General features: G+C 43.1%; 1 protein-coding gene across 5 annotated transcripts in view; it reads left to right on the top strand.

Moving 5' to 3' along the window:
• Window positions 1-15,154, top strand: part of LOC308566027 (stonin-1) — a gene marked incomplete at its 3' end in the record, with an annotated part of 84,441 nt that overhangs the window by 31,274 nt on the left and 38,013 nt on the right. For 4 of the 5 annotated variants that reach the window (XM_081155900.1, XM_081155902.1, XM_081155899.1 and 1 more), the window contains exons 3-4: window positions 3,797-3,999; window positions 6,517-9,481. In XM_081155900.1, coding sequence (XP_081012026.1) covers window positions 3,797-3,999; window positions 6,517-6,591 — 278 coding nt within the window. Of the gene's footprint in view, window positions 1-3,796; window positions 4,000-6,516; window positions 9,482-15,154 lie in introns of those variants that run through there. The other variant, XM_081155903.1, reaches the window with a different exon arrangement.

Raw genomic sequence — 15,154 nt, forward strand, 5'->3', positions numbered from 1 at the left:
GTCTGGGGGGGCAGGGCGTGGCTCTGAGGCAGGTGGGATCCTGTGGTCCTGTCTTGTGGCTTCTCCGTTGTGGGGGAGGGAATGGAAAGAGTGAGAGGGTGCCTGGCAACTTGCCTCTGGAGAGAAGCATAGAAGCAGTGAGGCTGGGTGGAGAGGACATCTTTGTTTTAGGCTGTGCCTCCCAAACTTTTGTGTGGGCATGAATCACCTTGTTAAAATGTAGATTGTGATTCAACATGTAGGGCCCAATAACTGCGTTTCCCGCATGTTCTCAGGTGATACCAGTGCTACTGGCCCACAGACCACATGTAGAATAACAGGGCCTTAGAATGCATCTCTATTTTTCTATATGATTTTTAAATCGGTTGGGTGTTTAGAGAACAGCAGATTTTTTAATTTTTATTTATTTTTAAAATATATCTTTATTGATTTCAGAGAGAGGAAAGGAGAGTGAGAGAGAGAGAAACATCAATGATGAGAGAGTCACTGATCGGCTGCCTCCTGCAGCCCCCGACTGGGGATCGAGCCTGCAACCCGGGCATGTGCCCTGACCGGGAATCAAACCCAATCACCTGGATCCTAGGTTGATGCTCAACCGCTGAGCCACGCCCGTCCGGGCAACAGCAGATTTTTTTAAAAGTCTTTGAAACATTACCCATTCCAAGCTAATTTCTGAAAAACCACTGTTAGAAAAAATATTTAAAAATAGAAAATGAAAGAGAATATAAGAACTAGTCTAATAGGTGCTAATTAGAAAAGAATTTATGCCTTTCCTCCTGTGGAATTTCGAGACCAGGATTGACTTCTTTTTCACTGACATGGGATTTCAGGGGAGGTAGGGTGGGCTGCTGGGTCCTTAAATGTCTCTTCTACTAGCATGTCAGTGCCTCCTATTCGTTAAACAGTGGGCAGGCTTTTCATTTTACAACAGAAGTTGGTCATGGGCAGGTAGCTCAGATAGTTCATTCAGACTAAGGTGTGAATGACAGCAAAGGAACAGAGGAGTCTTTCCTGAGGACAGGCTTCGGTGGGGGGTGGGAAGGAGAAGGGGGAAGAGAAAGGAAGAAGAGGAAAATAAGAGAGCTAATGAATAAGGACATTGGGGAGCCAAAGGAGGGACAGATGGTGGCATAGAATTAGAAGGGGAAATGGGAGTGGTGGAGTGTCAATTAACAGATATATCTCTCTCTGCCTTCCCAGTTTTACCACTTTTTAAGACAATTTGCCGTTACTTTTTCTCTTGGCTCTGTCACCAGCACATCGTTGCTTTCTCCCCTGCTTATGTCATTCTCCTTCCATTCATACCCTTCAGTTCTGTTTCAGATGTGAAATATTTTTGTTCAAGGGGGACCAGATGACCTAAGTAGATGTGATTTGCATTCTCTGTCCTGAGAAAGTTATGGTGAGAGAATAACAATTAGCAAAGCTCAAGATTGCCCCCTGCTGGTCAGTACTGAGATTAAATAACACGGTTTCCCCCTTTTATTCATTTATTTGTAAATTCGTCAAATATCCAATGAGCCCCACACGTGCCAGACATTGTCCTACGAAGCGACATGATACCTCTCCTCGTGGAGATCAAAGGGGAATTATGTTATTAAACATTGTAGAGTATTTAGAGTTTTTAAGAGCCAAGGAAAATATGCCAGAAAGCTTAAAGGAACAGGACTCTCCTTTACCCTCTACCAGTTTTTTAGAAAAGCAAGTAGAAAGGTTTTGTTTCTAACATTTTTTGTAGTTCTAGGTCTACAACTTGCATAATTTTGGTTGTAGAAGATTCCCAAAGAATTATATTTTCCTTTAAAATGTGAATGTGGTGGTACCTCGGTTTTCGAATGTCTCGGTTTGCGAACGCCGTAGACCCGGACGTAAGGCTTCGGTTCGAACAGGCCTCAGAAGTGGACCCGGAGGCCGAGCTGCGGGCTGCGCCCCCTCGGTTCGCCAGCGTTTCAGAGCTCGGATGGCCTCCGGAACAGAGCACATTCGCAAACCGAGGCACCGCTGTGTCAAGTTAGATAATCTCCAATATAATTTTCAGCTCTAAAAATGTAGAATTCACATCACTTCATTAGCAAAATTATAGTAATTAAATAATAACATTGGATTTATAATCGAATAGCACTTTGTAGAGTAATCATATATCCCCCACTTCTATCTTCACCACTGTGGCAGACCGCGGCCCTAGGGCTCTAGGTCTGCCCACTGCTTTGTTGAACCCTCACAGCAGTCCTGTCGGGTTTATGTTGTTATCATCATCATCATCATCACCCCCATTTTCAGATGGGGACACTGAGGCTCAGAGAGAGCAAGTAACTTGCCTAGGATTACACAGCTATTAAGTAGCAGAGCTGGGACTGGGCCCTGGGCAGTCTGGGTCCAGTGTTTGTGTTCTTAACCGCTGTGTGTCATAAAGGACATGAGAGTTCCCAAATGAAGTTTAAATGAACTTCCTGTATCCTCACTGCAGGCAAAAGACTAGAAACGGTAATGGACTGTGGACTGTCCCCTGGGTGTGTGTGAATAAAGTTATCGCCTGCCTGCAGGGATCTGGGTAGCTTAGAGCACCTCAGAGGCCACTGTGGTCCTACCCTGGTGTAAGCGGTGGAGATGGCTAATGAGCCTCTGTTGGTTAATTGATCGATGACTTCTCGAGGCCTTTTACAGCCTTAGAATTCTATTAGTCTCTCTACAAGAAACAGATTGTAAGGAATGAAAGGTAATTTATCTTTTAAGAATTAAGTGAGATCCTTTAAACTCTTATTTTTGTGCCTAAAGCTATGTTCCGATGGAAACGTTCTTTCTGAAGCAATATCAGCGCTACAGTTTAATGTGGCTTTGAAATTACTGTCACCTCATACATTTATTTAAGTAAAGGTGGCTGCACCGGGTGTGTAGGTGCTGTGGACAGTGCAATAGAATCAGGGAACATGTGAGGAGTTACTACAGTGATTACAATGAAAATATTTTTTAGTCCATTAGAACACACACACGTGCACACGTACGTTACATGACCACACTTAAGGTTTCTGCATTTATCTGATATCCCTAAGTCTGGCCCAGAGCCTGGCCTGGCACAGAGTAAATGCTCAATAAATGACACATTGAACTAAGTTAAAACAAATAGTAGATTGAAACATTGAAAGCCAACATGCCCATCTCTACATTTGTACATCTGTTTTCATCAGAGCTTTAAGAAAGGTGAATGGAAATTAATGTACTAAAATATAATCTGTTCTATCAAAAGAGGAATTCTTGGCCTGGGATATTTTCTGAAATGTAATAAAATTTCAGTAAGTTTAACTTTAAAAATTAAGATTTTGTTTGTAATGTGGCCTAATTGAGGCTGAAGTTTACCTTTGCATTAACTATCAATTAAAGAGTAGTAAAAAGTGAATAAATTAAGAATTATTGTAAAAGCTTATTCAGTCTACTTGAAAGTTGTTGTTTTTTAACAGATCCTATGCTTTGTAGCCAAATAATGATACTTAATAAACTATTACCAATCTTTTAATTAAAGAAACTTAGCATACTTCTAACTGAAAACATTTTTAGGAGCTAATATATGCATGTATATAGTAACGAAGTTATATTTATTTTAAAGTTAGAACTTAAAAATCACAGATTTCCCCCTAGTTAGTGCAGAATTGTGAATTCTGATGGTATTTTGCTCAAATGGAACTCACTGCCAGAGTGCTAATGGGATTGCTTATTAAAGAGAGGAATGAGTGCCTCTTACATTCAAGAGAAATGTTCAATGGCCACTGAAATGCTTTGACAGTTTGATTTTTTCTTCAAGGTCCTGATCATCCCCATTGTTTGTCATACAAACTAGAACTTGGATCAGACCAAGAAATTCCCTCTGATTGGTATCCATTTGCTACTGTTCAGTTTGGAGTGCTCGACACCTGTGCCTCAAGGACAGAGGTCAGGTCTCTGGGGGTGGAGAGTGACGTCCAGCCACAGAAGCACATTCATCAGCGAGCTTGCTACAACATCCAGGTGTGTCCCAAACCCCCTTTGGCTCACATCAGGGCTTCTAGAGCTGTGGTCAGATTAGTTTTAAATATTTGCTTTGCCCTCTTACGTGACCATTTATGTATATGAGAAAGAGGGAGTGTGTGTGTGTGTGTTTGACCTAGAAAAGAGCTCAACCATAGAAACTTGATGGTTACCAGTGAGCCTAGTTTGTCCCCCGCAGCTCTAGAAAATGTTAGGAGCCTGAGCACACAGTGCCACATACTTAATCAGCTTTCAATGGAAAATAGGGCATTAAAAGTGAATTCACATTCCAGAAGCATATTTATAATAAAAATTATGTTAGAATAGCATTTCACAATATGTGTTCTGTGGAACATGGGTCCAAGAAAAAAATAAGTTTGGGAATGCTGTACACTAAATTAGTGAAAAACGAAGGCTCTGAGAAGTCCTGCAATAAAGAAACTTGTTAGCTATAACCCAGTTTTCCCCAACTTATTGATTATGGAATCTGGCCTGTATGGGCATGTGCATGTGCATGTAAACCGTTTATCAGTATCTTCTGGAAGAGTATTCTGTGAAGCACCCCTTGGGAAATGCTGAGTTACTCTAGTACAACAATTTTGAATGTTCACCATCAGTGCTTCTGCATCCTTCGGCCAGATGAATTAGAGTGACATGCATTTGCTTCTAAACTGGCTATGCTTCCCATCTTCAAAGTTAGCAGGTACAGAGATAACCTCTGCCCTATATTTCCCATAGTATCTTGAAATGGTGCCGTGTTACTGACTCTGTTTACAAATGTATTATTTGATTGGAAAATACTTCCAAAGTAAAAAAATGTAAACAGCAAATAACAAGCAGGTGGTTCCGTTTAGAATTTATGTATTTTTCGTTTTGTTTTGCACATGAGTAGCATTTTATACTTTTTAATATAATTTTGAAATCTTTGTTGCTGGAATCTCAGCTATGATTAATACCATTCTGAATTTCTACTCATAAACACCAACTGGTGGTTTGATAATACAGTAATATGTCAGTATTTTTCTTTATTTTGGACCATCTGTTTAGAAGTGCACATGTTTGGATCCAGTCATTTTTTTCCCTCCCTGTTGATTAAATTGATGATGGGGGCTGTTGTCCTGTGCAACCCCTTGGGAACCTGAGCACTTTTCCCCTCAGCAGCTGGGAATTGCCTTGGCTGAAGAAGGCTCCAGGTCCCACCCTCTTCCTGGGGCAGCTTTCATCCAGTGACTTGTGGCCCCTTTGCCTCAGCTTGGGGCCATCCTAGCCTCAGATCTCCCTGGGCATCAGCTGAAACCTTTATTGTGACCTCGTTGCAGCCCAGCTTCTCCCTCTTCTTGTTCTGCTTCCTCCCCTCCCCTCCCCTCCCCTCCCCTCCCCTCCCCTCCCCTCCCCTCCCCTCCCCTCCCCTCCCCTCCCCTCCCCTCCCCTCCCCTCCCCTCCCCTCCCCTCCCCTCCCCTCCCCTCCCCTCCCCTCCCCTCCCCTCCCCTCCCCTCCCCAACAGGTGTTGACCCCAGTAGCACTCCCCAGTAGACTTTTTGCACATCACTCTCCATCTCAGAGTTTGCATCCTGGGGAACCTCACCTGTAACACTGGGTAGATAAGTATTATATGTGACTGAAATGTGGGTCAGGTGCACACAGAGACTTCATCTGTACCTAGTTTCCTATTCACAGGATGTGCCAGTTTCACATAGTTTTAGAGGACAGATCAAAATTATGTAACAAAGTCTGTAGTTTAATAGCATTTACCAGTTGATCTGCACTTGGTGGCAGTCGGTTTCAAAATATTATCTTGCATTTAATAAATATTTATCGAGCAATTTCAAAGTGCCAGGTGCTGCTTTAGGTGCTGGGGACAGAAGAGTGAATGAGAGACGTCCCTGTCCTCAGGCAGCTTACCTTTTACTGGGGGAACAAAAAATAATTAGTAAACAAATAATATATTTTCAAACAGTGACAGATTCTAAGAAGAGAAAAAATGGGGTAATAGGATTGAGAGTGATGGGGGGGCTTCCTTATCAAGAGTGGCCCCGGGGGGCCTCCATGGGGAGGTAACACCTGAGGTGAGATGAAAAAGATGCAGGGCTGGCAGTCGGTTTGGCCCAGCTGGTTTACTAGTGTAGACTCGTTTTATTAGTTCATTAGAGAGAAGATTTGGGGTGTGCTGTAAATCTCAGGTGGGCCAAAGCCTGGATCTGTGACATGGGGGTATAGTTGATCGCATGCCTAGCCAGATGTCTGTCTTATCAATATATGTATTCTGTATACATTTTATAAAAACTATGTTTCACTTAGAAGAGAGCAAGAGTTTTATTTCTTTTTAAGATTTGACCCCAGAGGGAAGGACTGGGGGAGGGGAGAGGCGAGCGCTTCCCTGTGGAACTAGCATGAGAGGGTGGAAGGGCTGCGTCTGTGTCCGGGGGTGCTGTGGCCTCGTGTGAAATGGGACTTAGTGGGTGCTAGTGCTGTGTCGCATTTGTTAATGGTGCCCGTGTTTTGCTTTTGCATAACAGGTTGAAATAGAAAAGAAGTGGATTAAAATCGATGGAGAAGACCCAGATAAAGCTGGTGACTGCGTAACTCAGTAGGAGTAGCAAGAGTTAATGATGACGACCTCCTTTCCAAATATGCAATTTATAGAAACCACACACAGTTGTGCTACTGTAGAGTGGAAATGACTCCTGAGTAGAGGGCTTAGGACAGGTCCAGGGGCCGTGTTTAGAGAAGTGTAGACCTGAAACCGAACAATCTGTGTTTTCTGCTTTTGATATGTTTGTGCCGCAGGGGTTTGATCTAAAGTGTGTCTGTAATTTGCGGGATGTTTCTGCCTCCTACTGAAACTCAAAGGCGCTGTTATTCAGTGTGTGACCCAACAGCCCGTTTGGCCAAAGGGTTTTTGATTTTTGATGACTCGGTGGCTGATTGTTTTTTGCTGTGGATTGCCCAGGTGCCATATTTATTATCCTCCAGTCCCCGTTTCTTCTTGCTGTGTTAGCACCGGTCCTGGAGGGTGAAATGATCAACGGGAACAGAAACCACGTCACTTCATCTTCCCGCTTGCCCACCCCTGAGACGTGGCGGGTGCGGAGCGATGCTGAGAGCGCAGGCTACATTGGAGAGGTGGACGTATCTGTGCTTTTCACTCGTTTACCTTCCTGGCCTCTTACCACACTGCAAGTCATCATCGGCTGTATTTGGTCCCTGTCTTTCCCCCACAGTATTATTGTTTTCAAAATGTATCTGTATTCTGGCGTGTGTTGCAGAGAAGCTGTTTCTGTTGATATACATATTTTAGTACAAGTCACTAAGACCTATTGCCTTTTGCTTGGAGAAATTTCTTTTAAAATGGAATCCCAGTATTTGACACTAGTTAAAATATTTATGTACATTAAAGATGAATTTTTAAACTTCATGAATATTCTTTCCCAAAAGTATAGACTCTAAGAATGTACTTCGATAAAGTATTATTTGTGATTAACAGAAGTCTCTCTTGAGTAGAAGTCTAATTCAAGATAATTTTATGCTAGTTCTACTGGATTCAGAATATTTTTCTTTGAAAGGTGAGTGAATTGAAAGAGTGGATTATTTTCCCTAGATTTTTGGCATTTCTGTTCTTCAGTAAGCTAAATGTTTGGTTTCTAATGAAAAGCCAATAGCATTAGCAGTATAATTCTGTTTATAATTTCCCTTCAATATTTACCACAAAAGGTCAAATTTAAAAATTCATGAAACCTATATTCTAGGTATTTTTTAGTCTGAAAAACAAAAATCCCCCATTTGGTATTAACATACCTTCAATTTATGTTGAATCTACAATATGATTAGGAAGTATTTTTCTTTATCTACTAGATTTGTTTTAAGTCAAAACTGATATAATGATGCCCTTCCAAACAACATGTATTTGTCGGCCCAGAGTTTACATCTTATGTTTTATTTAATATCGTGTTACATTCATTGTAATCTGCTCCAGAGCCAGATTAAAACGAACACGTGTCCTGGTTTGTATCAATCAGCAGATTTTATTGCTTTTCCTTACTTTGCTGACACAGCGAGGAGTGCAGGAGTTGACTGCTGAAATGAAGTGTTACTGCTCTTTTTAGCTCCACGTGGTGCATTGCTCAGAATATCTATGCTCGAGACTCGCTGTTGATCTGCAGAAGGGCAAATCTGTGTGTGCCATTAAACCCGGCGTCTTTCCCCAGGCCTGGCGGCTTCAGCCCCGAGGCGGCTGGCGGGGATGCCGCTCCGGGCCGGACCGGGTCGGCTGGCTTAATTCCTGCCGTTCCTCCCCAACCCCATTGCTGGCATCCTGCCCGTGAGCGACTCAGAGCCTGGTTCAGCTGGACTTCGTGGATGTTCACACCTCCGAGTAATGGCAGCCAAGGGTCCCGCGAGTGGCCGCTCTTGCTGCACAGGCTGCCCGGCGTCTGTGACTGCCTCCCCGCCGGGTCACTTATTCCCCGGCCACCCGCCTTCGGGAGCGTCCCGGCTCCGTGTTGGAAACCCAGCAGCAAACCGCTGACCAACGCCCAGCTGAGTTTCTGCTGCGGAGCGGAGGTTGATAGCATTAACGGCGGGGTGCTGTGGCGTAATTGTTAATTTGCACATCTATTAGGATCCTTAAATATTCATTACTTAGCGTTAAATTAACATTCTGTGGAGGGAGGAGAGGCTTTTTCATACAATTCTTCTGACCTCAGAAATGGCAGAAGGTCGGATGTGACCACTGTGCTGTAAGTGAAAAATCAGGTAGGGTCCATTTAGACTTACAAATTAAAAAGTAGAATCTCCTTTGCCGGGAAGTAAATGAGGATCTTAAAGACAACAACTACGATAACAAAGCCCCTACTTCTAAGGTTGGGAAGGATGGAAGAGCGTAAAGGAGGAACTACTCCTTTCTAGCATTTTAACTTAGGTAATTTAGATCAACCCTTTCTCAGTTTGACTGTTTAGGGGTCAGTCGTTTGATGGACATACATCAGGCTTCCAAGGACTTGACCCGTTTCGGACTAGCTGTCCTGCTCTGATTGTTCAGGTCTGGTTGCCTTCCCAGTCAAAGGATCACTATTAACTGTGTAAATGAATTCATGGCTTGATCAATTGTACAGATCGGAATCTAAGGACATTTTCTCTTTCTATGGGAAGACAAATAGTTTATTCATTTAAGAAGGTAGGAAAAAATATACTTTTCAGCATATAGATAAAGGTTGGATTTGTTTTTTTACCTGATTTATATATTAGACAGTTTTAGGGTTTAGTTTCCTTCATTCTGAAGCTGTGCTTAGGATACAGCCCTTTTCTTATAAATTCAGTTAGAAAGCCTTCCTTAGTAATGATTAAGTATTATGTCTTACTTAAAATATTACTTTATGTCATAGCAACACAAGTGTAAAGCAGGTTGAGACTTAATAATCCTGTAACAAAGTATTTGGTAGATTGCATATTGGTTTTTCAAAATTAAAGATGTATTTCAAATGATTCTTGCTGTGCGATGGACTTATATCTTCTTTTGCAAGGTCTGGGGCTATTTTTTTTTAAAGGTGTGAAATCAATTTCAATAACCTTAAACAATTGACTCTCTGTCAGGCGAATGTATACTGCTTTACTATCAAGGAGCCAGTGAACACGGCATCTTGGCACATCCTGGAAAAATAACAGCACCATCTATAATTTGTGGTGACTTTTAAAAGAGGATACTTTCCTAAAGAAATCATTACTTTCCTAAAGAAATAATGTGAGTATATGCCTAAGGCTTTACTTAACCCATTAACTAACGGGAGAACTGTTAAGATGTTGCAACTGGTTCCAGGGAGAATTCAAAGAGCAGACAGATATGTAGGAAATAAGGAATTCTGAAATGAATTTACAAATAGATGTAAAAATGAGTCTATCCACAGGGAGTAATTAATAATCAATTTTCCCTCCTGCCCCACAATCAATTTGCATTTGTATGGACTCACATTATGGGTATTGTCAGTTTTCTAAAACTTAACAGAGTTGTATAATAATGCAAAGGCAATGAAAGGTGTTGATAACCTGGACAAATGAGCCAGATGGGACACCTACTATTCAAAGTGTTTCACAGTTTTTCCTGACAACAGGACAAACTTTGTCCACAGGATAATTCTAAAGAATTTTCAAACTTTGGCAACTAGTATTATAGATATTATGTGCATTGAAAACAATTTTTTAAAGTTTAGAAAACTATTTTTATATAATTGTACAGAATATATTTCATATAAGGTGTATGTTGAGGGAAGAGGCCATAAAAGATGAAGAGAAATCAGCTTCATGTAAACCAACCTAACAACCTCTCCACCCAACCCTTTTTAGGAGAAAGCTGCTGTCAGGGGAGAGGGTGAATAATTTTTTTCCTACCCTTCTGAGTTCTAATCAGATTGATGTGAGACAGATTAACAGGAGAAAACAACCAAGTTTATTGCATATGTACATACGGGGTTCCGAAAGACTATGGGACCCAAGGACTATTTGGGCAGTTGGCGTAAAGAACAGGGAGGTCCTGGTTTGGACTGCAAAGGGGGTGAAAGCAGTTCACGGGGAGATGAAAGCAAGTGTTTGCTGAGGCATCTTTAACAAGGGGCCAAATGGATCACATGGGCCTTGCTGGGTTCCTCCCTGTCCACCCCACTTCGGTCGTATCAAACCTAGTTATCTGTGATGATAGCGCCCTTCTTGGAGCAGGTCCTCTATTTAAATTATTTTAGGCAAGGGGAAGGTGAAAGGTTATTCCTGAGTCTTTTGTTTCTTAAAAATGATCATCTTAAAAGAATCAATATCCCCCCAAAAAGGCATGTTTGGGGTTGGCAAACTCTGCTCCCCTCACTGCCATGTGTTGAAATTTACCTTTTATCTACATATTAAAGTTAAATTACAAAACTGCATCAGGAAATAAAACTTCATAGAGGCCAGATCCTTAAGCACTGTTTAGCTACTACTGGAATTAACAGAGCTTGGCTCTAATTCCTAAAAAACAACAAAGGATTAAGTGCCCTAAAACTGATCATATTTGTAACAAATTTCCTCAGGTTCTCATTCATCAATTCCTGTTTTGTCTCAGCTTCATCCCCTTTGTGTACACACAATGATTGCACTGGATTTTGCTGTCTCTCCCAGCCTCTCCCCGCTCTCCGGAGCTACTCAATGTCAAGGATGTTTTATGCCCTTACCCAGGGTCTTAAAGTACAGGGCTGGTGTATTGGCTTGAACCTTATGAAATAGCCAGTATTTAACCGTTCTTGATAACAATTTAGTGTTTTGTTTTTGTTAATCCTCACCAGAGAATATTTTTTTCCATTGGTTTTTTAGAGAGAGTGGAAGGGGGAGAGAGAAACAGCGATGTGAGAGAGACACATTGATCGGTTGCCTCCTGCACGAGTCCCAACCAGGGCCCGGAATCAAACCTGCAACCCTTCAGTCCACAGGCCGATGCTCTAACCACTGAGCCAAACCTGCTAGGGCCTTGATGGCAATTTCATGGGGCGCAATCTAGTTACCTGCATATTTTCCCAGTGTATATGAAACAAAAGAATTTTCTTGTTACAATTGCATTTTAAAGTTCCTACTTGGAACTGGCATCTAAATATGAATTTGACTGTAAATTATTATTATTTTAAATATATCTTTATTGATTTTAGAGAGAGGAAGGGAGGGGGGCGAGAGAGAGAGACATCAATGATGAGAGAGTCATTGATCGGCTGCCTCCTGCAGGCCCCCTACTGGGGATCGAGCCTGCAACCTGGGCATGTGCCCTGACCAGGAATCAAACTGAGATCTCCTGGATCATAGGTCGATGCTCAACCACTGAACCACGCTGGCTGGGCGACTGTAAATTAATTTTTAAAGCAAGGCAGAATTGCCGCAGGTCGGAAAGCAAATAGTTGAGTTACAGAAAATAACAGATAAAAGTTGCAGGTAACATTATGCCTTTAAAGTCATGTTTCATCTGTAAGGGAAAGGAAAACAGATTAGACTAGTTGCCCCATTAAAAAAAATTATTGTGATAATGTTGGTTAGTAACATTATATAAATTTCAGGGGTACGACTTTATAATACAACATCTGTCTACTGTATTGCGTGCTCACCACCCAAAGTCTGTTTTAAAAGGTTGAATGAAGTTCATTTCTAGGAGCTTTCCTGGTGAAAAAATGCAGATCACCGTTGGACTTCCAGGATTGAAACTTTCCCCTCATTCCCCTCCTGGAACTGCTCCGGAACAGCCTTCCAAACCCCGGGTGGGAGGATGGCTTACTTAAAGAACACGATTGTGTTGTGGGCATTTTCCTGCAAACCCTGTTGTACGTCCCAGAATTGCTGTGAGTTGCGGCAGGCGCTGTGCGGCAGACCCCGGGAGCAGAAGAGGGCGCTCGCAGGCAAGCTGCTGCTGCTCGGCGTTAGAAACAATTTGAATTTGGTGGTGTTTGTATTATGATTAATACAAGATCTTGGGGGCATTTTGTAAAGCATTTCAAAGCACTGTGAGCCTAGTGGAGTATAATTAAAATTAATACACTAGACAAACATTTAAAAGTATTCTTAATGCTTTGTCTAAAAATGCTGTTGAATACAATTTTACACATCCCAAAGATTTAAATACCATGCTTATCTCTAAACATTTCTAAGTCCTAGCTAGGAACAGAAAAATAGTGCCTTTCTTCTCAACGGATTTCACACTTTTTCTAATGAGAGTTAATCAACTTTAAATCTGTTCACTGTAAGAGATTCCTAAAGTATTATAATGAATCCATCCCGTTTGACTTCTGAACTTCAGTTGCATGTGTCAAGGTCAATGTGGTCTCTAAAAAGCTTCAGCCTTTTAGGCTTGTACTTTCAGATTCTTAGGTAAGGACAAACAAATGTACGCTTTCAGGAGAATATTCCACGCCACCTTGACTCAGGAACGAGCCTTCTCACCCTGGTTAGTCCTCAGAAATCAGTAATGGGCATTGTCTTTTCAAGATGGGCGCTATCTTCCTCTCAGAAATCTTCCCAGGTGGGTGTGGTCCTCTCTTGTAAAGCCTGTTAGAACAATATGCTTCCCAAAATCTTACCGCATGGGCGCGTCTATGCATGTGGCTAACCACGTGAGGCACTCCCGAGGGTGTGTTCCACACTCTGAGGAACAGAGCTTGCTTAAGACATTGGCTGCCTTAAGTGGTCAACTCGAAGCACCTCAAAATGCTATGTAACCACTGTTCCAAAGGATTATCTTGCTGGTTCTAATGTTTATTTAGTGCCTACTATGTGCCTGCATTTTTCTAGGCACTAAGGATGAGCAATCACAAAACAGTCAATTCCTGTGCTTGTAGAGGATATGCGCTAGCGGAGGAAGTCAGACAGTAGACAGCAAGTTGCAGTCATTGTAATGCAGGGGGCAAAAAGCATCGGTGGCAAGAGAGGGCTGTTTTAGAGAGGCTGGTTAGGGAAGTCCTCTGAGGAGATGGCATTTAGCAGAGACCTGAAAGAAGTGAGGAAATAAGCCACCAAGGACACACAAAGGGAACTGCTGTTGCAAAGGCGCTGAAGTCGGAGTGTGCTTGGCCTGCTGGAGGAACAGCAAGGCAGGCGGGTGGCTACTGGGCGGCCCTGAACAAGGAGGATGGCTGGGGGACGGAGAGGTGGTGGGTAGGTGAGGGGAGCAGGTCACGCGGTTTCTGTAGGCTGGTAAGGACTTTAGGTCTTATTCCGAGCGAGACAGGAGGCCCTGGGCCGTGCGGAGTGAAGGAGTGATACGGACTGAATTACATGTTAAGGTGACCCTGTGGCCGTGGAAGGGTGGCAGGCCGGCAGCCGAGGGAGCAGACGGCAGGCCGCTGCGATCACCCAGGGCAGAGGTGAGGGTCCCTGGGGAGGGCAGTGATGGGAGACGAAAGGGGGTTGGACTCAGACCCACTGGCCACACAGAGCTAGTAGGTGTGCTGGCGGACTGGGTGGGATTCCGGCGTGAGGCAAAGAAGGGGACCAGAACTGACTCCGAGGTGTCTGTCCTGAACAGCCGGAAAACGGAGCCGCCTTTCGTAGGGAAAAGGAAGACTGTTGCAGGAGCAGGGTGGGGGGGATCCGAAGTTCAGGTTGGGATGTGCTAACTTGAAGGCATCTGTTAGACGTCCAAGTGGAGGCAGCAGGCGTAACGGGAAAGGGCTGGGCCGGCGGGGAAGCGTTTGGGGATCTAAGCACTGGAGGTGGTGAGGCTGGACGAGCTCACCGGAGTTAATGTGAGGAGTAGCAGTGCTCCGGGAACGAAGCCTTTGCACCCAAAGGTTAGAGGCCGGAGGAGGAGGAGGAGGGGTCCGCGGAGGGGACTGAAGGTGCCGGGGCCGGAGGAGCGCAGTCAGCTGCCTCAGGTGTCGCTGGTAGGACAAAGGGAGCACTGAGAGGCGACTTACTCGGCCACGTGGGCATCGTCCCTGACCCTGACAGACCACTCAAGTGGGTGTGGAGGCTGTGAGCAGGTGGCGTTTTGAGGAGCTTTATTGTGAAAACGAGCATTGGGACAGTAGCTGGTGAGGAGGAGATCTTTTTAAACCCCCCTCCCCTGCTTAAGATCAAAGTCTCCGTCTTGCTCATTACTAGTGTCTGTCCTTCATTTCTAAAAATAAATATTGATGTCCACTCCTGCTGAACATTTCCTTCCCTTCCTCATGGTCAGTGCTTATAGAAATCGGGACCTTGTCACTCTTCAGTCCCCCGTCACCTGAATATTGTGGTGTTTCTATCATAGGTCTTTTGGATGTGCCAGCTTGTAGCTCTTCAGCGTTTTCATTAACTGTAAATTCAGTCTTTGCTTCAACCACCTCTTGTTTTGCTTTTAAATTTTTCTTGGTTGACCGGTCAACGTCATTTCATGTTGGTAGGGAGATCTCACTTTAGATTTTGTTATGGCATTTAGAATAATTATGAATTAGTTGCTGGTTCCACAGTCTTGCAAACACCTGCCAATTCCTCCAAGTTGCTGCAGAATAAAAAGAAAACCACAAATATTTATTCAATAGTTTTTATATTTACCTAACACTTTATATTTACCTAACAGCACTTTGGTTCTTTGTTACAGTTTGGTGTAGTAACATGTATTTAAATAGCTGTCCGGTAACTAACAAGTGAATTTTAATAAAATAAAAATATATGCAAAAGGTA

The sequence above is a fragment of the Miniopterus schreibersii genome (genome assembly GCF_964146895.1).
Source record: "Miniopterus schreibersii genome assembly, chromosome: 13".
Lineage (NCBI taxonomy): Eukaryota > Metazoa > Chordata > Mammalia > Chiroptera > Miniopteridae > Miniopterus > Miniopterus schreibersii.